This window comes from Geotrypetes seraphini, chromosome 10, assembly GCF_902459505.1.
Source record: "Geotrypetes seraphini chromosome 10, aGeoSer1.1, whole genome shotgun sequence".
Classification (NCBI taxonomy): Eukaryota; Metazoa; Chordata; class Amphibia; order Gymnophiona; family Dermophiidae; genus Geotrypetes; species Geotrypetes seraphini.
Window position 1 is genome coordinate 35,605,423 of NC_047093.1, and position 21,282 is coordinate 35,626,704.

General features: G+C 41.6%; 1 protein-coding gene across 4 annotated transcripts in view; it reads right to left on the bottom strand.

Annotated features, from left to right (window-relative positions):
- The window catches only part of SEPTIN9 (septin 9), a 463,475-nt gene that overhangs the window by 266,346 nt on the left and 175,847 nt on the right, over nucleotides 1-21,282 (bottom strand). Inside the window, exon 1 of one of the 4 annotated variants that reach the window (XM_033960624.1) lies at nucleotides 14,098-14,337. The exons of the other annotated variants lie outside the window; for them this stretch is intronic. Coding sequence (XP_033816515.1) covers nucleotides 14,098-14,152 — 55 coding nt within the window. The 5' untranslated portion in view covers nucleotides 14,153-14,337. Of the gene's footprint in view, nucleotides 1-14,097; nucleotides 14,338-21,282 lie in introns of those variants that run through there. 4 annotated transcript variants of the gene reach the window in all.

Genomic DNA, 21,282 nt, shown 5'->3' on the forward strand with positions numbered 1-21,282 from the left:
AAATAAAGAAAGGGGGCGGGGAGACAGAAAGAAAGAAGTGGGGCAGGGAGAAAGAAGTGGAGGGGGCAAAGAGAGAAAAAGAAAAAGTTGGGGGAAGGAATGGGGTCTGGAGGAGAGGAGGCATATAGTAGGCTGAAAGACGGGAAGAAATATAGGATGCAAGTCAGAATAAAGTGCACCAGACAACAAAGGTAGGAAAATGATTTTATTTTCAATTTAGTGATCAAAATGTGTCCGTTTTGAGAATTTACATCTGCTGTCTATATTTTGCACTATGGCCCCCCTTTTACTAAACCGCAATAGTGGTTTTTAGCGCAGGTAGCCTGTGAGTGACGAGAACAGCGCGGGGCTTTCAGCGCAAGTCCCTGTGCTAAAAACTGCTATTGCGGTTTAGTAAAAAGGGAGGCGGGGTATATTTGTCTATTTTTGTAGTTATTACTGAGGTGACATTGCATAGAGTCATCTGCCTTGACCTCTTTGAAAAAACCCCGGAATATAAATGATAATTAACATTTTCTCTGCGTACAGTGTGCTTTGTGTTTTTTTTTACATTTTATTGTTGATAGATCATTTTGACTTGGTCATTTTAAAAGTAGCTCGCAAGCTGAAAAAGTGTGAGCACCCTTGTAGTAGTAGATAGGTATGGTAGATCAGGGTTCAGTGGCCCATGGTATGGCAAGTCCTAGGGTTTTAGGTTTCCATGGAGATAACGGCATTGCTCATGTGCCCAGCTGATTAGAAGAGATTTGAAAACAAAGGGACTCTTCTATCAAACTGCACTAGCCGTTTTTAGTGCAGAAAGCTGTGCTGAATGGCCCGCGCTGCTCCCGACACTCACAGAAACTCTATGAGCGTCGGGAGCAACACGGGCCATTCAGCATGGCTCACCGCGCTACAAATTGCTATTGAAGTTTGACAGAAGAGGCAGTAAGTGCTTCTCATTGATAAGACCCCTGAGGCAGGTCATACGGCCGAAACACGTACTTGTCGGGTCTTGAATGAAGAAAAAGATTGAGCATCAAGGTCACTTCTTTTGCTTCTCTTTGTTCTACCCCGAGGAGGTAGAATCTCCTGTGTGTGTGTAACGTAGCAGGGTCAACATGGTATGGCAAACATAGTATGGTAAATATGGTGTATAGTAAAGTATCGTAGGACAAGGAAGACGAGCAGTGCGACGGTGTGTGGTAGAACATTGTTTGACAAAACATGGCATGGTCAGACTTAGGAAGAGGCTTACGAGCGTTTGAGACTCGAATCAGTGGAGAGTCGGGCTCTTTGTCAGAAGGTCTGGGGAATTTGGGGTGGCGCACTCTCATAGAGGGTCGGGGAAAAGGTGAATTTTTATCGCCATCCTGAAGTTCAGTAGACCTTCTAACGATCTTATGTGGCTAGGTGGTTTGTTCTAGAAGCGCGGTAGGGTAAGGCGAGTAAGATCTTTTTTTTTTCAGACATTCTCAAGGCGGAGGGCGTGTCCTAAGGGAGCGCATAATAACTTTTCTTCTCGAAAGCGAAGCATTCGGTTTAGGGTGTAGGACGGAAGTTTGGAGGCCATATAAATTTATGTTTATATTGGTCATTTTACTATTGTTATGCTGTTAATAAAATTGTTTTATATTAAACGGTACCACCTTGGGTGCATCTCTTCATAAGGCAGTTAATCTCAATAAATAAATATTGTGGATTAATACGCATAGTTCTTTCTACTTTATAGCAGGAAATTCATTTATTCATGCTTAACTGTTTTGGGGTTGGTTGGTTTTTAAAAAAATAAATAAATAAAGACATTCACTTCTCAGTGCCTCCTGAGCCCTCCCCCACCACTCAATATGATGTATGATCCAGGACATTGATGTTTGCCATAGTCCAAGATCATAATCCTTTTCCAAAATTCTAAACTTGACGTTCACTAAACTAAACTAAACCTTAGGTTTGTATACCGCGCCATCTCCACAAACGCAGAGCTCGGCACGGTTTACAGAATTAAGAGGAAAGGAACTACAATGAAGGATAAAGGAGAGGGACTAAGAGGATAGAGAGGGACAGAATACTGGAGAATGGGAGGTGATTAGATTTTTGCAAAGAGCCAAGTTCACCCTACCATCCCACTCATTTGTTCCCTTCTTTGATCTGAATTCATAAAATAACTTCATTTACAACATAAAAAATATCCTGTAGAGGTGGTAGAAATGAATAGCCAACAAAAGGGATGCCTGATGTCAGTTTCCTAGCTCGTACAGCTCACTTTTTCCAGTGTTTCTTGCCATACCTACAATAAAATGCATGCGAGTCAATAAACTGGACCAATGGCGTCTTAGCTACATTGGCAAAGAGGTCGAATCAAAACATATCTGTCCTCCGACCTCTGGAGCAATGGGTTAGAAAGGTTTGGAAATGGTCTTCCACGTCTCCTCCCCCTTCCTCGCTGAGAGAAATGACTCAGCGCTGCTACACGGCTCTGGAGCCAGCTCTTTGCTTTCTGCAGTTCACCGACCTGTAGCTTTTTCTGGCCGTATTGTTGGACGGATTGAACTGCAAGCTCAGCCCAACCTTCTGAAATCTCTAATGCCTGTTAGAGGAAGGCTGATGTTTCAAGGACTGCTTTATTGCTTGTGCTGTCAGAAAGCTTTTAGGGAAATGAAAAAATATGAGACTGAATTATATTTTTGCATGTATTTCTAAAATATCTCGTGGCTCCTCTGTTGCTGTGTGTCCTTCAAACCCATGACAAACAGAGAGCAACTTGTATTTCTCTCAGCCAATAGAGAAATTGGGGGATTTTCTCATATATAAGTTGACGTTGCCCTTGAAGTTTAATGAACTGAGGGGCCCTTTTACTAAAGCCTGTTAAGCCCTAATGTGCATTTAGGCCCTGATTCTGCAAAGTCCACCTAAAGTTAGGCGTTGGCATTGGCGACGATTCTATAAAACTTAGATGCCCATTGTAGAATCATGTTCCGTTTCGCCTAAGCATGTTATCTGGTTTGGAAACCTTTTAGGCACTTATACCTGCTTTTACATCACCTAACTCGCAACGAATAAGTTTCGTTCATGAAGTCTCGTGAAACATTCGATTATCCCTTGCAGGACGACTAAGTCTACCGTGTTTCCCCGATGATAAGGCAGGGCCATCAAATAAGACACCCCCCCCCTTTTTAGAAAAAAATGTAAAATAAGGCACCCCCCCGCAAATAAGCCACCCACCGATACCTGCGCTTACCCGAATCGGGTGGTACGGTGGGTGACTCCGTGTGGTCCCTCCGTCTACCGTATTTGCCTCCATGGCTGCGTGCCGCGCCTCGTCATGAAGTGAAGAGGAGGAAGTGACAGGACTGCAGCGTGCGCACGTGACTCAGCGCAAGGAAACACAGGCAGCTTCCCTCATCCCTCCCTAACGGAGACTGCAGGAGTTTGTTCACGGCCAGAACATCCAAAAGTGAGACACGCAGACAGGTTTCTTTTGCTGTGAGCAATACCACTTACTGTATATAAAGCCTGTTTAAAATGCATACGGTATATAAACAATGGTTTCACATTGTCAAGTCCCCTCTGATGCTGCACTACAGAATAATCTCTTTACTGTGTTTCCCTGATGGAGAACATTGGGGACATTAAATGGTACAATATATGGTATGATGGATAAAGCTGGCCATACACGGTACGATTTTTCGGCCGACCGATTCTTCAGCCGACCGTTTTCTTCCTCCAACGAACGCATTGCGAACGTACCTATCGCGAACGTAATAAAATTCTGTTTTTTTTCAACAATAACTGTTTACTGTAGTCTTCTTCATGGGTAAATAAGGCATCCCCCCGAAAATAAGCCCTAGAGCATATTTTGGCCTTCCAAAAAAAATAAGACAGTGTCTTACCATCGGGGAAACAGGGTAGGTCGGCCCACATTCCGCTCAAATAACACCCTAACCACTCCTCCAGTAGTCTCCGTATTGCCAGTGGGTTGAGGGAGGGGTTTTGGGGGTTGGGGTGGCTTGGGTTCAGATGGGTGGGTGGGTTGCTTTTCGGATTGGATCTGGAGGGCTCCAGGCTATCAGAACACAGGCCTGGACTCTCACTGTTGTCTAGGGTCTCTTGTTGGGTGGTTGCCTTTTATTTTGTATTGGGAAAAAATAATTGAGATCCCTATGTTATGCGTGTATTTTCTGCTTTTGTGACTTAACAGTTTATACAAAAAAAAAAAGATGGACAATTTAGCGACTTGGACGATCAGATCGGTAGGACGTATACTTAGACGATCTTCAAAATAAAAAAAAAATTTGGAGGTATTTTTCGAAAATGTGTCCTAACCTGTTTTTTTTTACTGTGGACGACTTGAGACATAGACGAAAACGGACTTAGACGTTCCTTTCGATTATGCCCCTCCACATGGTTTACAAACTTACATGCATACATATTAAAAATAGTAAAACATGTTTCGACAGAAGAAACACAATAAAACATTAACAGTGGCGTTATTAAAACCTTTTTTCAAATTCATCCAACAAGACAGAAAGACAAATCCCATAAAAACATTTACAGGACGGTAAGGCTTCAGCAGCAAATACCACTAGCACATGAAGGTATTAACAAATAATTGTGTTTTCAACATTTTCCCAAAATTCAGTCTCCCATCACAAAATTGCAGAATACCAGGCAGCGCATTCCAAAGCTTGGCCCAGCATTTTTGCCCCAATCTTAACATGAGAGACTAACATCTTACCCTCCAAATTCAACTTCATGTTATTTTCAGATCTCAAACATTTTCTGGGTTGATAGATTTTTTTTTAAAAACTCCTTTAGTGCCCTTGGGGAAACGTGATCTAAGGTTTGCTGTATGATTGAGAGAATCTTAAACTGAACTCTCTGCTGCATAGGTAACCAGTGCAGTTGTTTCAACACTGGGGGTTGTATCATTTACATAGATGGTGCGCTTATCTGTAAAGTTAGGAATTTTTATGAAATATTCTACATGCTTCTCTCCTCTCCACTCCTGCCTGCCCTCTTCTAACCCCTTCCGCTGTAATGTCGCCTAGAGTTTGTATAGGTATGTGCGATGCACAAATGGAATAAATAAGCAAGCCCATTGGCAAAAGGGCTCCCAAGTGAAGTGGGCAGCCTGGTGATGACACTTGATCCCTTATGATCCCCCTAGAGCCTTAAGATCAGCCTCCCAGCACACCCTCAATGTCCCATCTCTGAAGATAATCGGCACTCGTCGCACCCTTATTTTTTCAGTAACCGCTCCTTTGGTCTGGAACTCTCTTCAACAACGTCAACGTGCTCCTCGCGACCGCATCGGCTCCCGCTGATGTCACTTCTGGGTGCCGCATATAGGAAGTGACGTCGGAGGGAGACGTTGCCACTCGCACAGTGAACAACTAAAGGTACGTGGAAGGGGAGGAGGGTGCGTACGCGGCGGGGGAGGGGTGGAGACGAGAGTGCGGCGCCACCCTCACTGCGCCACTGTCTGTGAGTAAATGGCAAACAGTCCAACCAACCACTGAATCACTTCAGCATGGAGGGTGATGAAAGCTATGGTCGTAGATGCCTAATCTCTGGGTAGTCATCAAGGTAGCAGTTACGCCAGTCATACAATTGTGAGACCCAAACTGAATAGAGGAAGGGCCTACTCCTTGATTCCACCCCAAGATAACACTCTTGGCAGATGCCGCGCAACCGTAATATTAGAAACATTTCCAAAGGAGTAAGATTAACTACCATGGACGTGGGTGAGAAGGGGATAATAAAACCCCAAATATGTAGAAACAGAATTTTTTAACAGGCATGGGGCTACCCTAATGGCTCAGTTACAGCACATGTGGGAGACCAGGTTTGATTCTCCAGGGAAACTAGTGGGAACAATAATCACATCCCTTGGGAAGGGAGATGGGGGGGGGGGAGAGCAGGATACTCACTAATGATACTGTACTTATTGGCTAGAACTACAGTCCATACGCATGTGCATTTGAAAATAAAAGCTCTTGGTTATTATATTGCATATCACAATACTTCTGCAGACACACCTATCAGTTCACTGTGGATTATTACAGAGCAAAAATTGAACACAATAATTCAGCAATAACAAAATAACAGCCAATACCCAATATAATCAAATGATCTCATTTATCCTATAAAAAGATGCATGCTTAAGTGACTATTGCAGAAAAAAAGGGCTGTTTTCACTCACGTGACAGCACCCACCCACATATCTGCAAATGCATTCACATGATACATTCATCAGCATGAACTCTGCCATAACATTACTTTGCCAGTGAAATAGCATGGCACTGGCATTGTGGAACATGGGATTTAAGAACAAAGGACCAAATTCTAAAAATAACATATGCCTACCTATAAAATAAGTGTTATGTAGGAAAGGCACGTAGTTACAGAATAGCACAGGTGAAATATTGGTTTTTAGATGCATATATGCACACATATACATATGCTATTATCCTAATTTGTATGTATTACCAGTAGCAGGTACTTTATAGAATTAACCTCTTAAATCAGCCTCAATTTGTGCTTGTATGCTGGGCATGAACTCATGTATTTGATAAAATATAGATGTACAAGTACAAGTTCTTTTATCCAAAGTTCTGAAAACCAAATATGTAATAATAATTTAATTCCACCCACCCTGGATGTATATTCCCAAAGGACCCAACTAAGACAGAAGTATCCCCCTCCCCCCTGGATGTGTGTGGAAACTAACAAGAACCAAAGATAACTACAGTGAAGTAACAAAAGATGTCAACGGACCCCCAAATCAGTTTAAACAAACAACTATGCCCCAATATGTCAGCATTTTGGCCCACCAAAAAGGAAAATTTAGACGCTCATGATTTTTCCAGTTTCGAGTTACCATCTGCATAGCTACCCCAGTCATAATTAAGAAAAGCCGACATTTATATCAGTCCATAGGGGGTTTAATATGCAGCAATGTTCCACATATAACTACCTCGTACGTCAAAGGGATTGTTGATTCCAGTATGAGATTAATCGGTCCCCATATTGACTTCCAAAAATTGAGTATCAAAGGACAACAGAACAACAGATGATCCAGTGTCCCTATGTCCAGATGACAGTGCCAGCATCTATCAGACTTAGAACTGTCTAACTTGTGTAACCTAACAGGGATCCAAAAAGGTCTGTGTAATAAGAAAAAATATGTTTGTCTCATAGATGCTGACGCTGTACATCTCATCCTCCAAGTCCAAATTCGTGGCCATCGAGACGCAGAAATATACAGCTTTATCTCGATGCTCCAAATGTCTCTAAGACCAAAAAGCGCTGAAAACCAGAAATTTGACATGAACCAGAAGTAATCAATTTCCCCACCATGACACACACTGAAACCAACGCAAGTGCATTTGTTTCTCCTGTTCTCCACGCAATTTAAGTCGGATGGCTAGAAAAATGGCAAAGAGAGCTGAAGATTCCACTCAGGCTGGCCGTGAGAAGCAGAAAGGGAAGTGTTTATTAGAGAATGACATGGGGACCATTTACCATGGTAAACCATGGGTCATCGCAGTAAATCCGCAGGAATGGAGGAGACATTTGCAACTGGTTTACTGCAGGAATGGGGACAACACTTTTTACCGCCCCGCGGGAATGGGGACAAGACCTTTTACCACCCCGTGGGAGCGGTGAAAAGTCTTACTCCTGTGGTAAAAAAAAATTGCGCCCGTGTCAGACTTGGCATCTTCTCCCAGCTCCTCTTGCGCCTATTTTACCTTCAGGAGCCAGCCATGCCACGATGAAAACAGAAGGAACCTAAAACCAAAGCCTGAAACCAATGTGATTTGAAGAATAAAATTACCAGACAACAAAAAGAAAAAAATAAATTTATTTTATATTTTGTGATTAGAATATTTCAGATTTGAAATATGTATCCTGCTAGAGCTGGTATTAGACATAACTGGGGACTGCAAAGTCCAGGCTGTGCTTCTTTAGCTTCCAGCTGGCTTAGGGCTCTCTCTCTGACCAGGAGGCAGTTGCCCTAGTTGCAGTCCCCTAACATTATTCTTGCCATGTGTGACTAAAGTATTCTGTTAGCTTGATTTTTCTATGTAGCATTCTGTAGTAATTTGTTCAGTTTTCACAATAGTGAAGGGGATATTTGTGAAAGGGAGGGGAGACAGGGGTTTGTTGAACCTTGCTCTGTTTTATTTGTGTTTATAAAATGACAATTGTCAGAGGAGAAGTCCGCCCACACACACACGCGACTGCAGGGCAGCACAGGCAGGCTTCGCTAGCATCAATTTATTTTCTAAAGCGCCGCAAAGGTAAGGGGAAGGGAGGGAGATAGATTTGGTCGGAGGGAGGGAAGGAGCCGCGCATGCGATCGGTGACTGTGAGCCTTCCCTCCCTTAAGTTTCTTTACGCCGCGAAGGTATGGGGAGGGAGATTCTCAGGCTGCTGAAGGACGGTGAGGTGGCAAGAGGGAAGGGTGGATGCTGTGGGGATGGGGCATTGAAGGGGACAGTGGGTTTGGGGATGGGGCGGTGAAGGGGACGGTGGTCCGGTGATGGGGCAGTGACGGGGACAGATTTTTTCCCCATGTCATTCTCTAGTGTTTATCTCTGTCAATAGCACATAAAGATAAGGTATTGAAGATGCTTGATCACGGGTTATCGGTGCAACAGCTGGCCAAAAGGTTTGGTGGCAATTTTATGGTCTTATGGTCTGTCTTTATCTGACTTAAACACTACCATTCAAAAATCTGAAAAATTCCAAAAACCGAAATATGCCTGGTTCCAAGGATTTCAGATAAAGGGTCTTGTACCTGTACCACATAGCTCTGCATCCTCCTCACCCAAATTCCATTTTCAGGAAGATTTACAGGTGGTTTGTGTGATAATGCATGATTTTTTTCAGCCTAAATAGTGGCGCTAGAAAAGGTTCAAAGAAGAGTGACCAAGATGGTAAAGGGGATGGAACTCCTCTCATATGAGGAAAGACTAAAACGGTTAGGGCTCTTCAGATTGGAAAAGAGACGGCTGAGGGGAGATATGATTGAAGTCTACAAAATCCTGAGTGGAATAAAACGGGTACAAGTGGATCGATTTTTCATTCCGTCAAAAATTACAAAGACTAGGGGATACTCGATGAAGTTACAGGGAAATACTTTTAAAACCAATAGGAGGAAATTTTTTTCACTCAGAGAATAGTTAAGCTATGGAACACATTGCCAGTAAGAGTGGATAGCGTAGCTGGTTTTAAGAAAGGTTTGGACAAGTTCCTGGAGGAAAAGTCCATAGTCTGCTATTGAGAAAGACATGAGGGAAGCCACTACTTGCCCTGGATCGGTAGCATGGAATATTGCTACTCCTTGGGTTTTGGCCAGGTTCTAATGACCTGGATTGGCCACCGTGAGAATGGGCTACTGAGCTTGATGGACCATTGGTCTGACCCAGTATGGCTATTCTTATGTTCTTATGTGTATATATGGTGACACAATTTTATAAAAAGCTTTCTCGATGTATTTAAAGGTTGAAAGATCTTTAAATTACCCACCCCCAGAGATTTCACACTCTCCTTAGTTAAACTTATTCTAGTAGCTAAATAAAAGTTACACCCACAAATTTATTTTCATTGTGCAACTTAAATCTACTCTATTTTATTTATTTCTAGTATTTATATACCACTTATAACCTAAGTGGTGAAGAAGTGCTTTTTTGCACTATGGGAATTAAAGACCATTAAAAAATATTTTGATCCTCTATCTTTTAGATTACATGTACAGTCATTGGTTCTAGCTATATTGGACTACTGCAATATCGTTTATTTGGGTGTATCTAAAAAAAAATTTGAGAAAATTGAGAAGAGTACAGAACACGACTGTCCATCTGATATTTGGGATGAAGAAAAGCGATCATGTTAGTCCCTACTATAGACTGTTGCACTGGTTGCTGATGGAGGCACAAGTAATATTTAAATTCTCCTGCATTTGCTTCAAGTTGGTTTGGGGAGTAGTCCCTACCTATCTTTTGTCTCATTTCGTGCCATACAGCCCTACAAGGATAACCAGAAATTGTAATTTATTTGCCTATCCAAAGATCATCGGTTGTAGATACAGATCCTTTTTGGATAGGACTTATGTTTCAAGCAAGTAAACAGCAGTCCTGGTTAGGTAATTACCGTACATCAATGGAGCCAGGTTGACCTATGGTGCATTTCGGAAAGAAATTAAGATCGTATTGTTTGATAGATTCATTTCCTAAATGGAAGTTTTACTAATTATAATAATTTTACTCTGACTATTCTTAAGAAATATGTTGTACTTTTGCTATTTGTATTTTGCTGATCGTCCAGCTCTCTAGAAATCGTCTGATTGTGGCGGTATAGAAGAATAAAGTTATGTTATGTTATTCAGGTAATCAAACATTTTTCCCTGCCTGTCCAAGTTTATTCTATATTTGATATACCGACAATCAGCAAGTATCTGGTTGGTTTACAGAGTAAAATTACAAAGTTAATTACAGTATTAAAATTAAAATATAGGGATCCTTTTACTAAAGTGCACTTGCCGATTTAGCACACGCTAAATATTAGTGCGTGCTAAATGCTAACGCATCCATTATATACAATGGACGCATTAGCATTTAGCATGTGCTAAATCAGGTAGCGCACCTTAGTAAAAGACCCCCATGGTTCTAAAAAAGAAAAGGTCATTTCCTAAATATTACATAATTGACTGACAAGACTTAGACAGGTTTGACGCAATACATCGAAGTCAAAAAAATTTAAAAGGACGGGAAAAGGGAACAAAAGGAGGGGAGTCGCTTCTTAAAAGCAGTTCCCTTTCATCATTGATCTGGGGAGGGGGAGGTAGGAGTGTTCTTAGCTCAGATTAGATATGCGTCCTGGAATAAGAATGTTTTGAGTGTGCTCTTAAATAGAGAATGACACGGTGACAAAATTCATCACCGTTCCCGTCCCCGCGGATAACCGCGGGAAATAATCCCATGTCATTTTCTAGTGTCTATTTCAACCTCGATCCTTCTACACCAGCATTCTTCAAAGCAAAGCTTGCGGGTCAGTGGTTGTGGCCATTCATACTCTCATTCTTATGTGAGCCAAGGATAATGAAGCCATTGTGACATCACTGATGTGATTGGCTCTTAGGCACTGGTGGAATGAGGCATTATGACATCACAATATCTGCTCTGGATACCAGAGACTGTCATTCTGTAGTGTCTGTTTCAACCTCAGTCCTTCTACACCAGCATTCTTCAAAGCAAAGCTTGTGGGTCAGTGGTTGTGGCTATTCATACTCTGATTCTTCCCTCTCTCCTTAAAGAATGACATGAAGATGGTTTACTGCAGTTATCCGTGGGGACGGGAACGGTGATGAATTTTGTCACCGTGTCATTCTCTACTCTTAAATTTGTCGAGGGATTCTTCAGATCGAATGACAGGTGGGAGAGAATTCCAGAGTGTAGGTGCTGTAGCGGAAAAAAAATCATATTACGAGTGTAGAAGAGCTCCTTAATTGGGGGAATAGTCAGCAAACTTTGGTTTGTGGATCTTAAGGCTCGTGGACTGGAATAAGGGCTAAGGGTATCTAATGTACTAAACTAAAGCTGAACTAAAGCTTAACTTTGTATACTGAGTCATCATTCTAAGAAGGCTTGACTCGGTTTACAGCAATTACAAAAACAGGGAATGATTTACAAATGATAAATAGAAGATAATAAGCAAAATTTCAAAAGAATTAGTTTTCAAAATGTTTGGCAAATAGAGTAGTTTTTAAAGATTTACGGAAAAATTGAAATGAACTGGAAATCCTTAAAAAAGGGGAGATCATGTACCTGGGGCAATGGGGGATTAAGTGACTTGCCCAGGGTCACAGGGAGTAGCATGGGATTGGAACCCACAACCTCAGGGTGCCGAGGCTGTAGCTCTAACCACTGCACCACACACTTCTTGTCCTGTCTTCCAGCAGAGAAAAAAATATAACCAACAACCAACTTAATAACTCCTTTATGGCCTTGAATGCTACTTTCATAGCCAACAAGGACAGTTTCTATTGAACTCTCGAGCTCCTCCCAAACACTCTTAAAGTCCAATTGAAAGAGCTTCTCCCACTGATGACCATCAAGACGCCAGTCACTGGGACTTTGTTGATTGGCTGTATTTTAGTATCAACTTCCTTTTCCCAGAGTATTCCAAGCTTTCCAGTCATGTATTCCAATTGGATTTCAAGGCTCCAAAGGCTGCTGAGATAGGGGTTTTACAAACCCAGGGCTGAGGATTCATCTCACCCCTTGTTTTCTTTTGGAAAAATGTGCAAATTGAGATCCACAGAACAGCTTCTAACGTCAAAGACAACTTAAGGACACGTTGCAAAAGTCCAGACCACCATAAAAAAAAAGACAAGGTTCAGCAGGAAAACCAGCTAATTATCTCCATTATGCAGCCTAAACTTCTACTCTGCTAGAACTAGAAATTGAGATGGTACAGCAGGAGCTCCTCTATAATTTACAGTTAGAATGTGTTTCCTGTAAGGCGACCACATGCTTTGTTCTTATTATAAGAATGCACTTTGACGTTAATGACTTAATTATATGGGCCTGTTTATACCAATCCAACTCGTTTTCCAAATGCACAAATTTTTTTATTTTTTTTTTATGGGAATGGGCTTAAAAATAGTCATTGATTTCACTCATTAGTCGGTTTTAAAATAATAATACAGGGCCTATCTTCATGCACTGTCTTGACTGCATAATTATGTAAATTCTACCCCAAAGGGACAGGGCAGGTAAATTCTCAGAAAACCAATGTTCATCTTGACACTTAAGCCCACAATCAACACTCTCACTACAGAACTGCCAGATCTAGGAACAATGGGAGGTTTAGGAAGAAGAAAACTTTAAACCGGTTCATACTGGCTGTAAATGGGGACGTTTGCACCAGAATATAAACTCAGAAGGAAGAATAGTGATGTTCGCAATGCTCGCTCCAGTTCCATTCCTAACGCTTCCCAAATTCACCCTGATCAAATTTCATCTTTACTCATTTCCTTTCAACCTGAGAAGCTGTAACTCTCAAAAGCAAGTCCAGAAAATGCATTGTATCACCTTGTTTAAGAAGGGGGAGGGGGAGTTGCTTTTTATTTCTGCATATTCTTTTTTTTTTTTTAATTGAAATTTTTTTTTCAAATGCATTACGAACCATAATACAATAATGAAGCAAAAACCTACTTTCCAGGTCAATTAAAAAGAAATATTATTTTAAACAATAGGTAATATAGGTTTCTTACCCCTCCACCTAGGAGCGACTGGTATTCATAGAGAGATAGCACTTGGATCATAATTCCCTAATTCAAAATGGTCCAAATATAACGACCTTAAACTATCCCTTTAGTCATTTCCTTTCAACCTGAGAGGCTGTAAGTCCCAAAACTAGTCCAGAAATGCATTTTAATCCAACAAAAAGGTATCACTTTTTTAAGGGGAGAGTTGCTTTTTATTTTTTTATCTCTGTATTTTCAATCAAAAATAAAAACTAACTCAAACGAAGCATTGGAAGGGTCCCATGTGCACTTACAGCCAAGGGCCGGGTCCCTTACTTACTAATCAGCCTTTCACTCCCTTTTTTAGATTTCTGTCATTTTTAGAATGTTTTTTCTTCCTGTCTGTTACTGCTGTTTTGTTTTTTTTTCCCTCTGTGCCTGCAGGTCAAAATCCATCTCAGCTCAATCTGTAACTAAATAGACAGGCCAACAGAGCTGCCTCTAACTAAATAAACAGGAAGAAAGCTGAGAACCGAAAAGTTCATGTGGGCAAAAAAAAAAAAACCCAACCCTCCCCTCACCAGCACTGCATCCTGCAAAGTTTAGTTTAAAGTATACATTTAGGGCGGTCCTGCTTTCTTTCCCTTTAAAGTATGTAGAATAGGTGGAGAGATGGTTGGGCAAAAGAAACAGGACAGAAAATGGAAATCCGCAACTTCAGCTCCTACAGATCATAATGCACCGCTCCTCTCCTCTGGCATTTAAGGCATGGTTCACCGAGGCGAAAAATAGCTCACCTTCCTATAAGACACCCCCCTTAGTGAGTTGCTCTCTGAAAGCAAACAATAAAAAGCTGCACCCACCTTCAAAGTCCGAGATTATTCCCTCCAAGTGAGCATTGACCGTGGGGTCTGACATGTCTCCCGAGCAAATAGGATTTCCGTCACACGTTATACTTTAGCAAAGACTCGCCTCAAAGCGGTTGCTTGCTTTCTTCCCCTCTCCCTAAAACAAATCCCAAATTAGGAAAAGGGTTCCACCAGATCCCGGACTACAAAAGCTGCTGTGGAGAGGCAGTAACTTTTTCTTGTTGGCAGGGGAGTTAGGGTTTTTTGTTGGGTTTTTTTTTTTTTGTTTTCTGGGTGGTGAGGTGGGGGGGAGTTTCTTGCTTTGCTTTCTACCCTTTGCCTTGAGTTGACTGTACTGTTCTCTGGAAGAGCCCCCTGAAGGCTGGATCTGGTCTGGCTGAATGAATGGGGAGAGGGAATGAGTAAGAACAGCAAGATCCCTCCTCTCTCTCTCACTCACTCACTCACACACACACAAACATATCACATTCTCCAGCAGGGCTAGCTGACACGCCTGCCTTTCCACTGGCTGCAGAAGCAAACCTATCAGACCCAGCTCTTTCTTCAATACTATGGTGAACCACAAGGGAGAAAAGAAAATAACACAAGCAGACTTCTAGTGCTGGCTTCAGCGCTTTTCAGCATTTTATTATTTTAGAAGAGAGAGAGAGAGAGCCCAGAGCCACATGGCTGCCTTGAAAGAACGGCAGAGGTCCACCAAGCCCAGCTCTCTTCTGACTGCTTAGAACCTTTCAGCCCGGCGGCACACTAAACCCAGTGCCCCGGTTGGAAGGCATCCCAAAGTGAGCAGAAGTCAATGCGACATCCGCGGAGGCCCTCCGGCCACCATCCTGAACCTGTCACTTCGCCAGTGGGGGATCCAGGAGGAGGGGAGGTGTGGGGAGAAAAGGAGAGTCGTCGGTGATGGCCGACTGCCTACTGGACGTGCCTCTCGCGGCGAAAGGCACGTCCTGTAAGCAGCTGGCGCCGGCGTCTCCTCTTTACCGGCGTCTCGTCAGGGCACACCTGGAATCTGCCGTGGCACACAGTTTGCGATACACTGGCCTAGAAGATCTCTCTCTAGGGCCCCGATGCTCTAAGGTCCACGTTAAAATCCTGTGGGTCGCTGTAGTGCCGGTAAATGTTCCTATTTCAAAATGGCACACGATGCGTAAAGAACTTTGCATGCAAATGAGGTTCAAGGAGACCTGCTAAAATCCCATCCGATCGGTTGTTTGAGAAAGTGACTAACTCGTGTGCAGAAGAGTTCACAGAATGAGGCATAAATGTGAGAACGCGCCAGGAAATGCTATGTCGTAGGCATAAATGAGTGTGAATCCTAGGTGTGCCTTATTGTAGAGCATTATAGGTACACTTGACAAGTGTCCGTTCATCCTATTAGAGGGAGGGAGAGGAGGGGGTGAAGAACTACCTACAAGCAAGCCATACAGTCTGAAAATAGTACAAGCAAACCCTACAAATGTGAAAATTCAAAATATGTATGCTTTTTTCTATGCTGCTTCGGTGAGACATGGTGCCCTTTTGTTTCTACTAACTAGATTATTACCAACTATTTTAACTTTTTACTTCTGATATATATTTTAAAAAACTTGAATTCTTTATTATATTAAATGATTAAAAATATATATATATATTTCCATATTCTCTTATAAGTGCTCAGTCTTGTATATCCTACATGGAAACCAAAGTAAGTTATCACAGGACCATGTGTTAGTTAGGGGTCTTTTTATTAAGGTGCGCTAACCGATTTAGCACGCTCTAAAGATTAGTATGCACTAAATGCTAAGACATCCATTATATTCCTATGGGCATTTTAGCATTTAGCACGCGCTAATCTTTAGAGCGTGCTAAATCGGTTAGCGCACCTTAATAAAAGGACTCCTTAGTTAGTTAGTTATTTTAAAAACATATATCCCGCAACATCCTATAATTCTGTGCGGGTTATAAAAAACATACATAATAAAATCCAAAATAATATATCCAATTAAATGCTATTATATTATCCCACAAAACACAAAAATTAATTGAAAAAAATAATAATAATAAAACTAAAACAAACATTCTCTCTTCAATATCACAACAGACTCATAAAATAATGACTAAACTAAATAAAAATGTTTATAAATAATCTTACTCAAATAAAAATTTCTTTACACCCTTCCTGCTTGATCTCAATAGGTAACAAATTCCACAACAAAACAACCTTGAACAGTTATCATGGACTGCCGAATCCGAGCTAATCTCACAACATTCACTGATGGAAATTCCAGCCTCATCTGATTTGCAGAACACAAATCTCACTGCGGCTGGTAAAACTGAAGTTGTGAACTCAACACTGTCAGACTCTTATCATTCACTACTTAAAAAATCAGAGTATCTTAAACTGAAGTGCTGAGTTGAGGGTGACACGATGTAAATGCATGTGACTTTGTATCCACCAATCATTAGACATGTAATCGAGGGAGATACTATGATGTCATTAGCATAGAAGCATAATAAAAGGAGCTCAGAGCTTGCCACGGCAGCGCCTCCACCTGACTCTTAGCCTGCGTGTGTGTGTTTGCCGTGTCCCATCCCTACAAGACCTGAATGAATAACTAAAAAAAAAAAAGTGGGCAGCTCAAAGCTTTCACGTCTGGCATTATGCAGCTGACTGCGTTTTTTTGAATTATTCATGCAATATTCTAATTATTTATGGGCATATTTGCTATGTGAAGATTGGTACCTTCTATACTGAAGTAATGTCCCATCCAAAATATATTACACCTGCATGTTTTGGTGATCCATGTGCATATCGCTCCCTGTACTGCTCTAGACATTCTTTTGAGACAGGGACGGTAATATTAAAGATCACTGGATTTTACTAAACAGCAGTAGAATTCCTATGAGCATCGGAGCATTTACCACACTGGCCCGTGGTAGAAACCTCTACCACCATTTAGTAAAAGGAGCCCTATGTAAATAAATAAATAAATAACCATCTCAAAATTAAACTTAAAGTACTCCTTGTTCCTTTATAACATTTTTGAGTCTGGCTGTGTATTTACCACATGACAGTTGCTACAATTTACAAAACTTGCAGACCTGTGGTTTACCCTGTCCTGTAGAGCAGTGATTCCCAATCCTGTCCTGGAGGAACACCAGGCCAATCGGGTTTTCAGGCTAGCCCTAATGAATATGCATGAGAGAGATTTGCATATGATGGAAGTGATAGGCATGCAAATTTGCTTCATGCATATTCATAAGGGCTAGCCTGAAAACCCAATTGGCCTGGTGGTGGTTCCCAACCCTGTCCTGGAGGACCACCAGGCCAGTTGGGTTTTCAAGATAGCCCTAGTGAATATGCATGGGGCAGATCTGCATGCCTGGCACCTCCACTATATGTAGATCTCTCTCATGAATATTCATTAGGGCTAGCCTGAACACCTGACTGGCCTGGTGGTCCTCCAGGACAGGGTTGGGAACCACTGCTGTAGGGCACTGATAAATATGCAAACAGCACAGACCCATCTGGAACCCCACAGTACCACCTTTATGCAATTAGAATACGAATCATTAATTAGAAATCTCTGTAGTCTTCACATCTGCTCATTTCTACCCCACTGCAAATGTTATCTTACACCCAGTCTTTCTTAATTTGAATATCATCCCATCATGCGGAATCACTTGCAAAAGCCAGATAAACCATATCAATTGTGTTTTCCCATATCAGGGTTGTGGCTAACATTTTCAAGCAATGCAGTAATCCTGGTCAGAAAGGGCTTACTCCTCCTGAGCCCCTTGTCCGTTCTTCTTTGCCATTCTCTTCTCCTTCAATGGTACCACCTTCTCCTTTTTATAATTGCTTCCAGCATTTTCTCTACATCTGATGTTATACTGGTTGCCCTAAAGTTGCCTCATTCTGGTTTGGATCTCCATTCAAATATGGCACAACATATGTCCTCTACCGATTCCTGAAAAATGAACCAGCCACGTTACTCATCCCACAGTATCCTTGGCTGAACTTTATCTGATAGGGAAGAGCATTCATTAGTGCACATTTGTTTCGTAAGCATACCTTAAAAATTTCAGTGCAAGCTAAATTGATTTAATGCACATTAACTTAGGTTACGTCAATCAATATGCATTAAAAAGTTTTAATGTGCATTACATTTTTATTTATTAAATATATGTTAAATGAACCAACAAAATGAAAGGATAAAAGGCTCAATGAAACTTAGAAATCTTTGCTTACAGGATCTGAATCTGTTTGAAAATTGCTCTTTCCAATATGTCAAATGCAAGGCTGATCCAACACATGAGCCAGGTGAGACACTGGCTCAGGGCACTGAAGTGAACAGGTGCCAAAAGCCTGCCTCGCTGACTCATCCTTCACAGAAGTGAGAGCGTGTTCTTTCCTCTCACAGAAGTTGGCTCAGGGGTCAAAACCCCTTGAGCTGATCCCGGCCAAATGATCTTAGGTTAGAAATGATGCCTGCTCAGTTGCAAGTGCAAGGTTCTGAAACCCGTTGCCTACTGAAATGAGGATGTTGACTGATATGAAGGATTTTTAAAAATGTTTGAAAACACTTTGTTTTAAAACTGCTCATGCTGTCTATGAATGGGGTGCTGAAAAGTTATCAGCCCAGCCAAGAAGAGAATGTCGTGGATATGATTCTGAAACAATGTCAAAACAGAGAATTTTGTTTCTGCAAATTGGCACTTAACAATATAAGATGACACTCTTTTCAGTTACAGTGGCAAAATAACACTCAGAATTTAGGAAGTTGGTTGGTTAGGCTGAGAACTTTTCAGCACCCCCTCATTTGTAATGAGCCAAGTATAGGGCAATCAAGCCATTGTGACATCACTGATGAAGTTGGCTCTTATTGGTGGAATGAGGCATTATGACATCACAATCTCAGCTCTGGTTAAGAGATTGAAAGTCATAACACTACAGGGGTTGCTGAAAAGTTCTCAGCCCAACCAAGAAGCGAATGACGTGGATTTGGTTCAATCAATTATCTGAAATAATAGCAAAAACAGAATTTTGTTTCTGCAAATTGCCACTTAATAAAATAAGATAACATTCTTTTCAGCTACAGTGGTAAAATAACGCTCAGAATTTAGGAAGTTAGTTGGTTGGGCTGAGAACTTTTCAGCACCTTCCTCGTAGATTATCTGCTGACTAGCTTCCTGCTTATGATGTATTTGATTTCTGCTTTGTTATGTTTGTGTGTTGGCAAACTCTGTGTGATTTAAATTATATATGTTGGAATGTGCACCTAAATATTAAAAGGAACTGAAAATCTTTTCCCCCCGTAAAGATCTTGAGGCTGCTAGTCTTACTGGTTTTCATATGACCCAGTTCTTTCATTCACCCATTCCTTACTGTTCATGTTAGTTAGAACTTGTTTTCCTAACTATTTGCCTTTTTAAAATATTTGCAATGATTTCTAGCCAGTGCTGTTGGAAAGATTTAATAGAGTTGTGTGGGGTGGGCCAATTCTGCCAACCTGCTCCAAGACCTGTCAGGATCAATGCCAAACTATGTTTCTGGGGATAGATTCCGTACAAACGTAAGGAAGTTCTTCTTCACCCAGAGAGTGGTAGAAAACTGGAACCTCTTCCGGAGTCTGTTATCAGGGATGGTGCTATGGTTGTCAGAGCCCTCATGCAGCTATGCACCTGTTCTTCTTACCATTGGACCCACCGCCACGGCCACCTTCCACCTCCCTGGGACCACTGTAGTGGCATTGATGTAAGGTCTTTCTCCACAGGCTTGCACTCCAGTGCTGCTGCATCCCTCTGATGACTTCCTGTCAGAAGGGGCACATGGCCCGGCACTGAATAGCTGGGACTAATTTATTCGTCTACAGTCTGTGTTTTAAAAAATGCTGATCGCTGCTGTCTGAATATCACCTGAATGGCATTTGGCTTTTTTGACAGGGTTTTCCAGATGGCTTCGAAGTCATCCTGGGCAGCCTATTTTAGGCAAATTACAACTACAAGTCCTAGTATGCACTGGACTAGCTCAGCCTATTTACAATGATCTGAAGCCATCTGGTAAATTCTATTTCCTCATCAGCAAATTCATTTTCTATGTTATTTTAGGCATCAGCTTTCTATTACCACTGCTATTAAATTATATTGTGCATTATAATGACTTCTGCTTCCTGAGCTTCTCTAATGATATTGGCTGTGCAGAGAGATATTATTGACAACTGGCACTGTGTGACAATCAGAGCAAAGAGACAAACACATTTTTAAAAGGCCTTCTTTACCCTTATGAAAACATTTGAGTGACCCCCCATGTTCACGTGGAGGGGCTTTTTCAATAGGTTGTCTCAGTCCGACTTTGGACATTTCCCACAAGACGTCTGAAGATGGAGACAGAGATATGGCTATTTTCAAAACTGGCAAAAACCACTAGACGTTTCAGTTCCAGGATGGCCAACTTTGGTCACCATTTTTAACCACAAAAATGTCCTAGTTCAAAACATCCAAAGCATTGTAATGGACTGGCCACACTGTCATGTCAACAGAACAATAGGGCACCTTAGAGGGCACTGCTGTGAACTTCACATAAAGGATGCCAGATGTGCATCTCACCATAACCCCTTCTAATTTATTTTGAGTCCTCCAAAACTCCCCCCCAAACCTACTATACCCACCTGTCTACCACTCCAATAGCCCTTTTGGCTACTGGTGGCTCCTGTATGGTAATCGTTTCTGCAAACTGGCACTTAACGAAATAAGATAACACTCTTTTCAGCTACAGTGGCAAAATTACGGTCAAAATCTAGAAGTTGGTTGGTTGGACTGAGAAATTTTCAGCACCCCCTCGTTTGTAATAGAAATGAGCCAAGTATAGGATAATCAAGCCATTGTGACATCACTGATGAGATTAGCTCTTATTGGTGGAATGAGGCATTATAATATCACAATCTCAGCTCTGGTTAACAGAGACTGAAAGTCCATCACACTACAGGGGGATGCTGAAAAGTTCTCAGCCCAACCGAGAAGAGAATGACGTGGATACGCTTCAATCAATGATCTGAAATTATGTCAAAACACAGAATTTTGTTTCTGCAAATTGTCACTTAACAAAATAAGATAGCACTCTTTCAGCTACAGTGGCAAAATAACGCTCAGAATTTAGGAATTTGGTTGGCCTGAGATTTTTTTCAGCACCCCCTT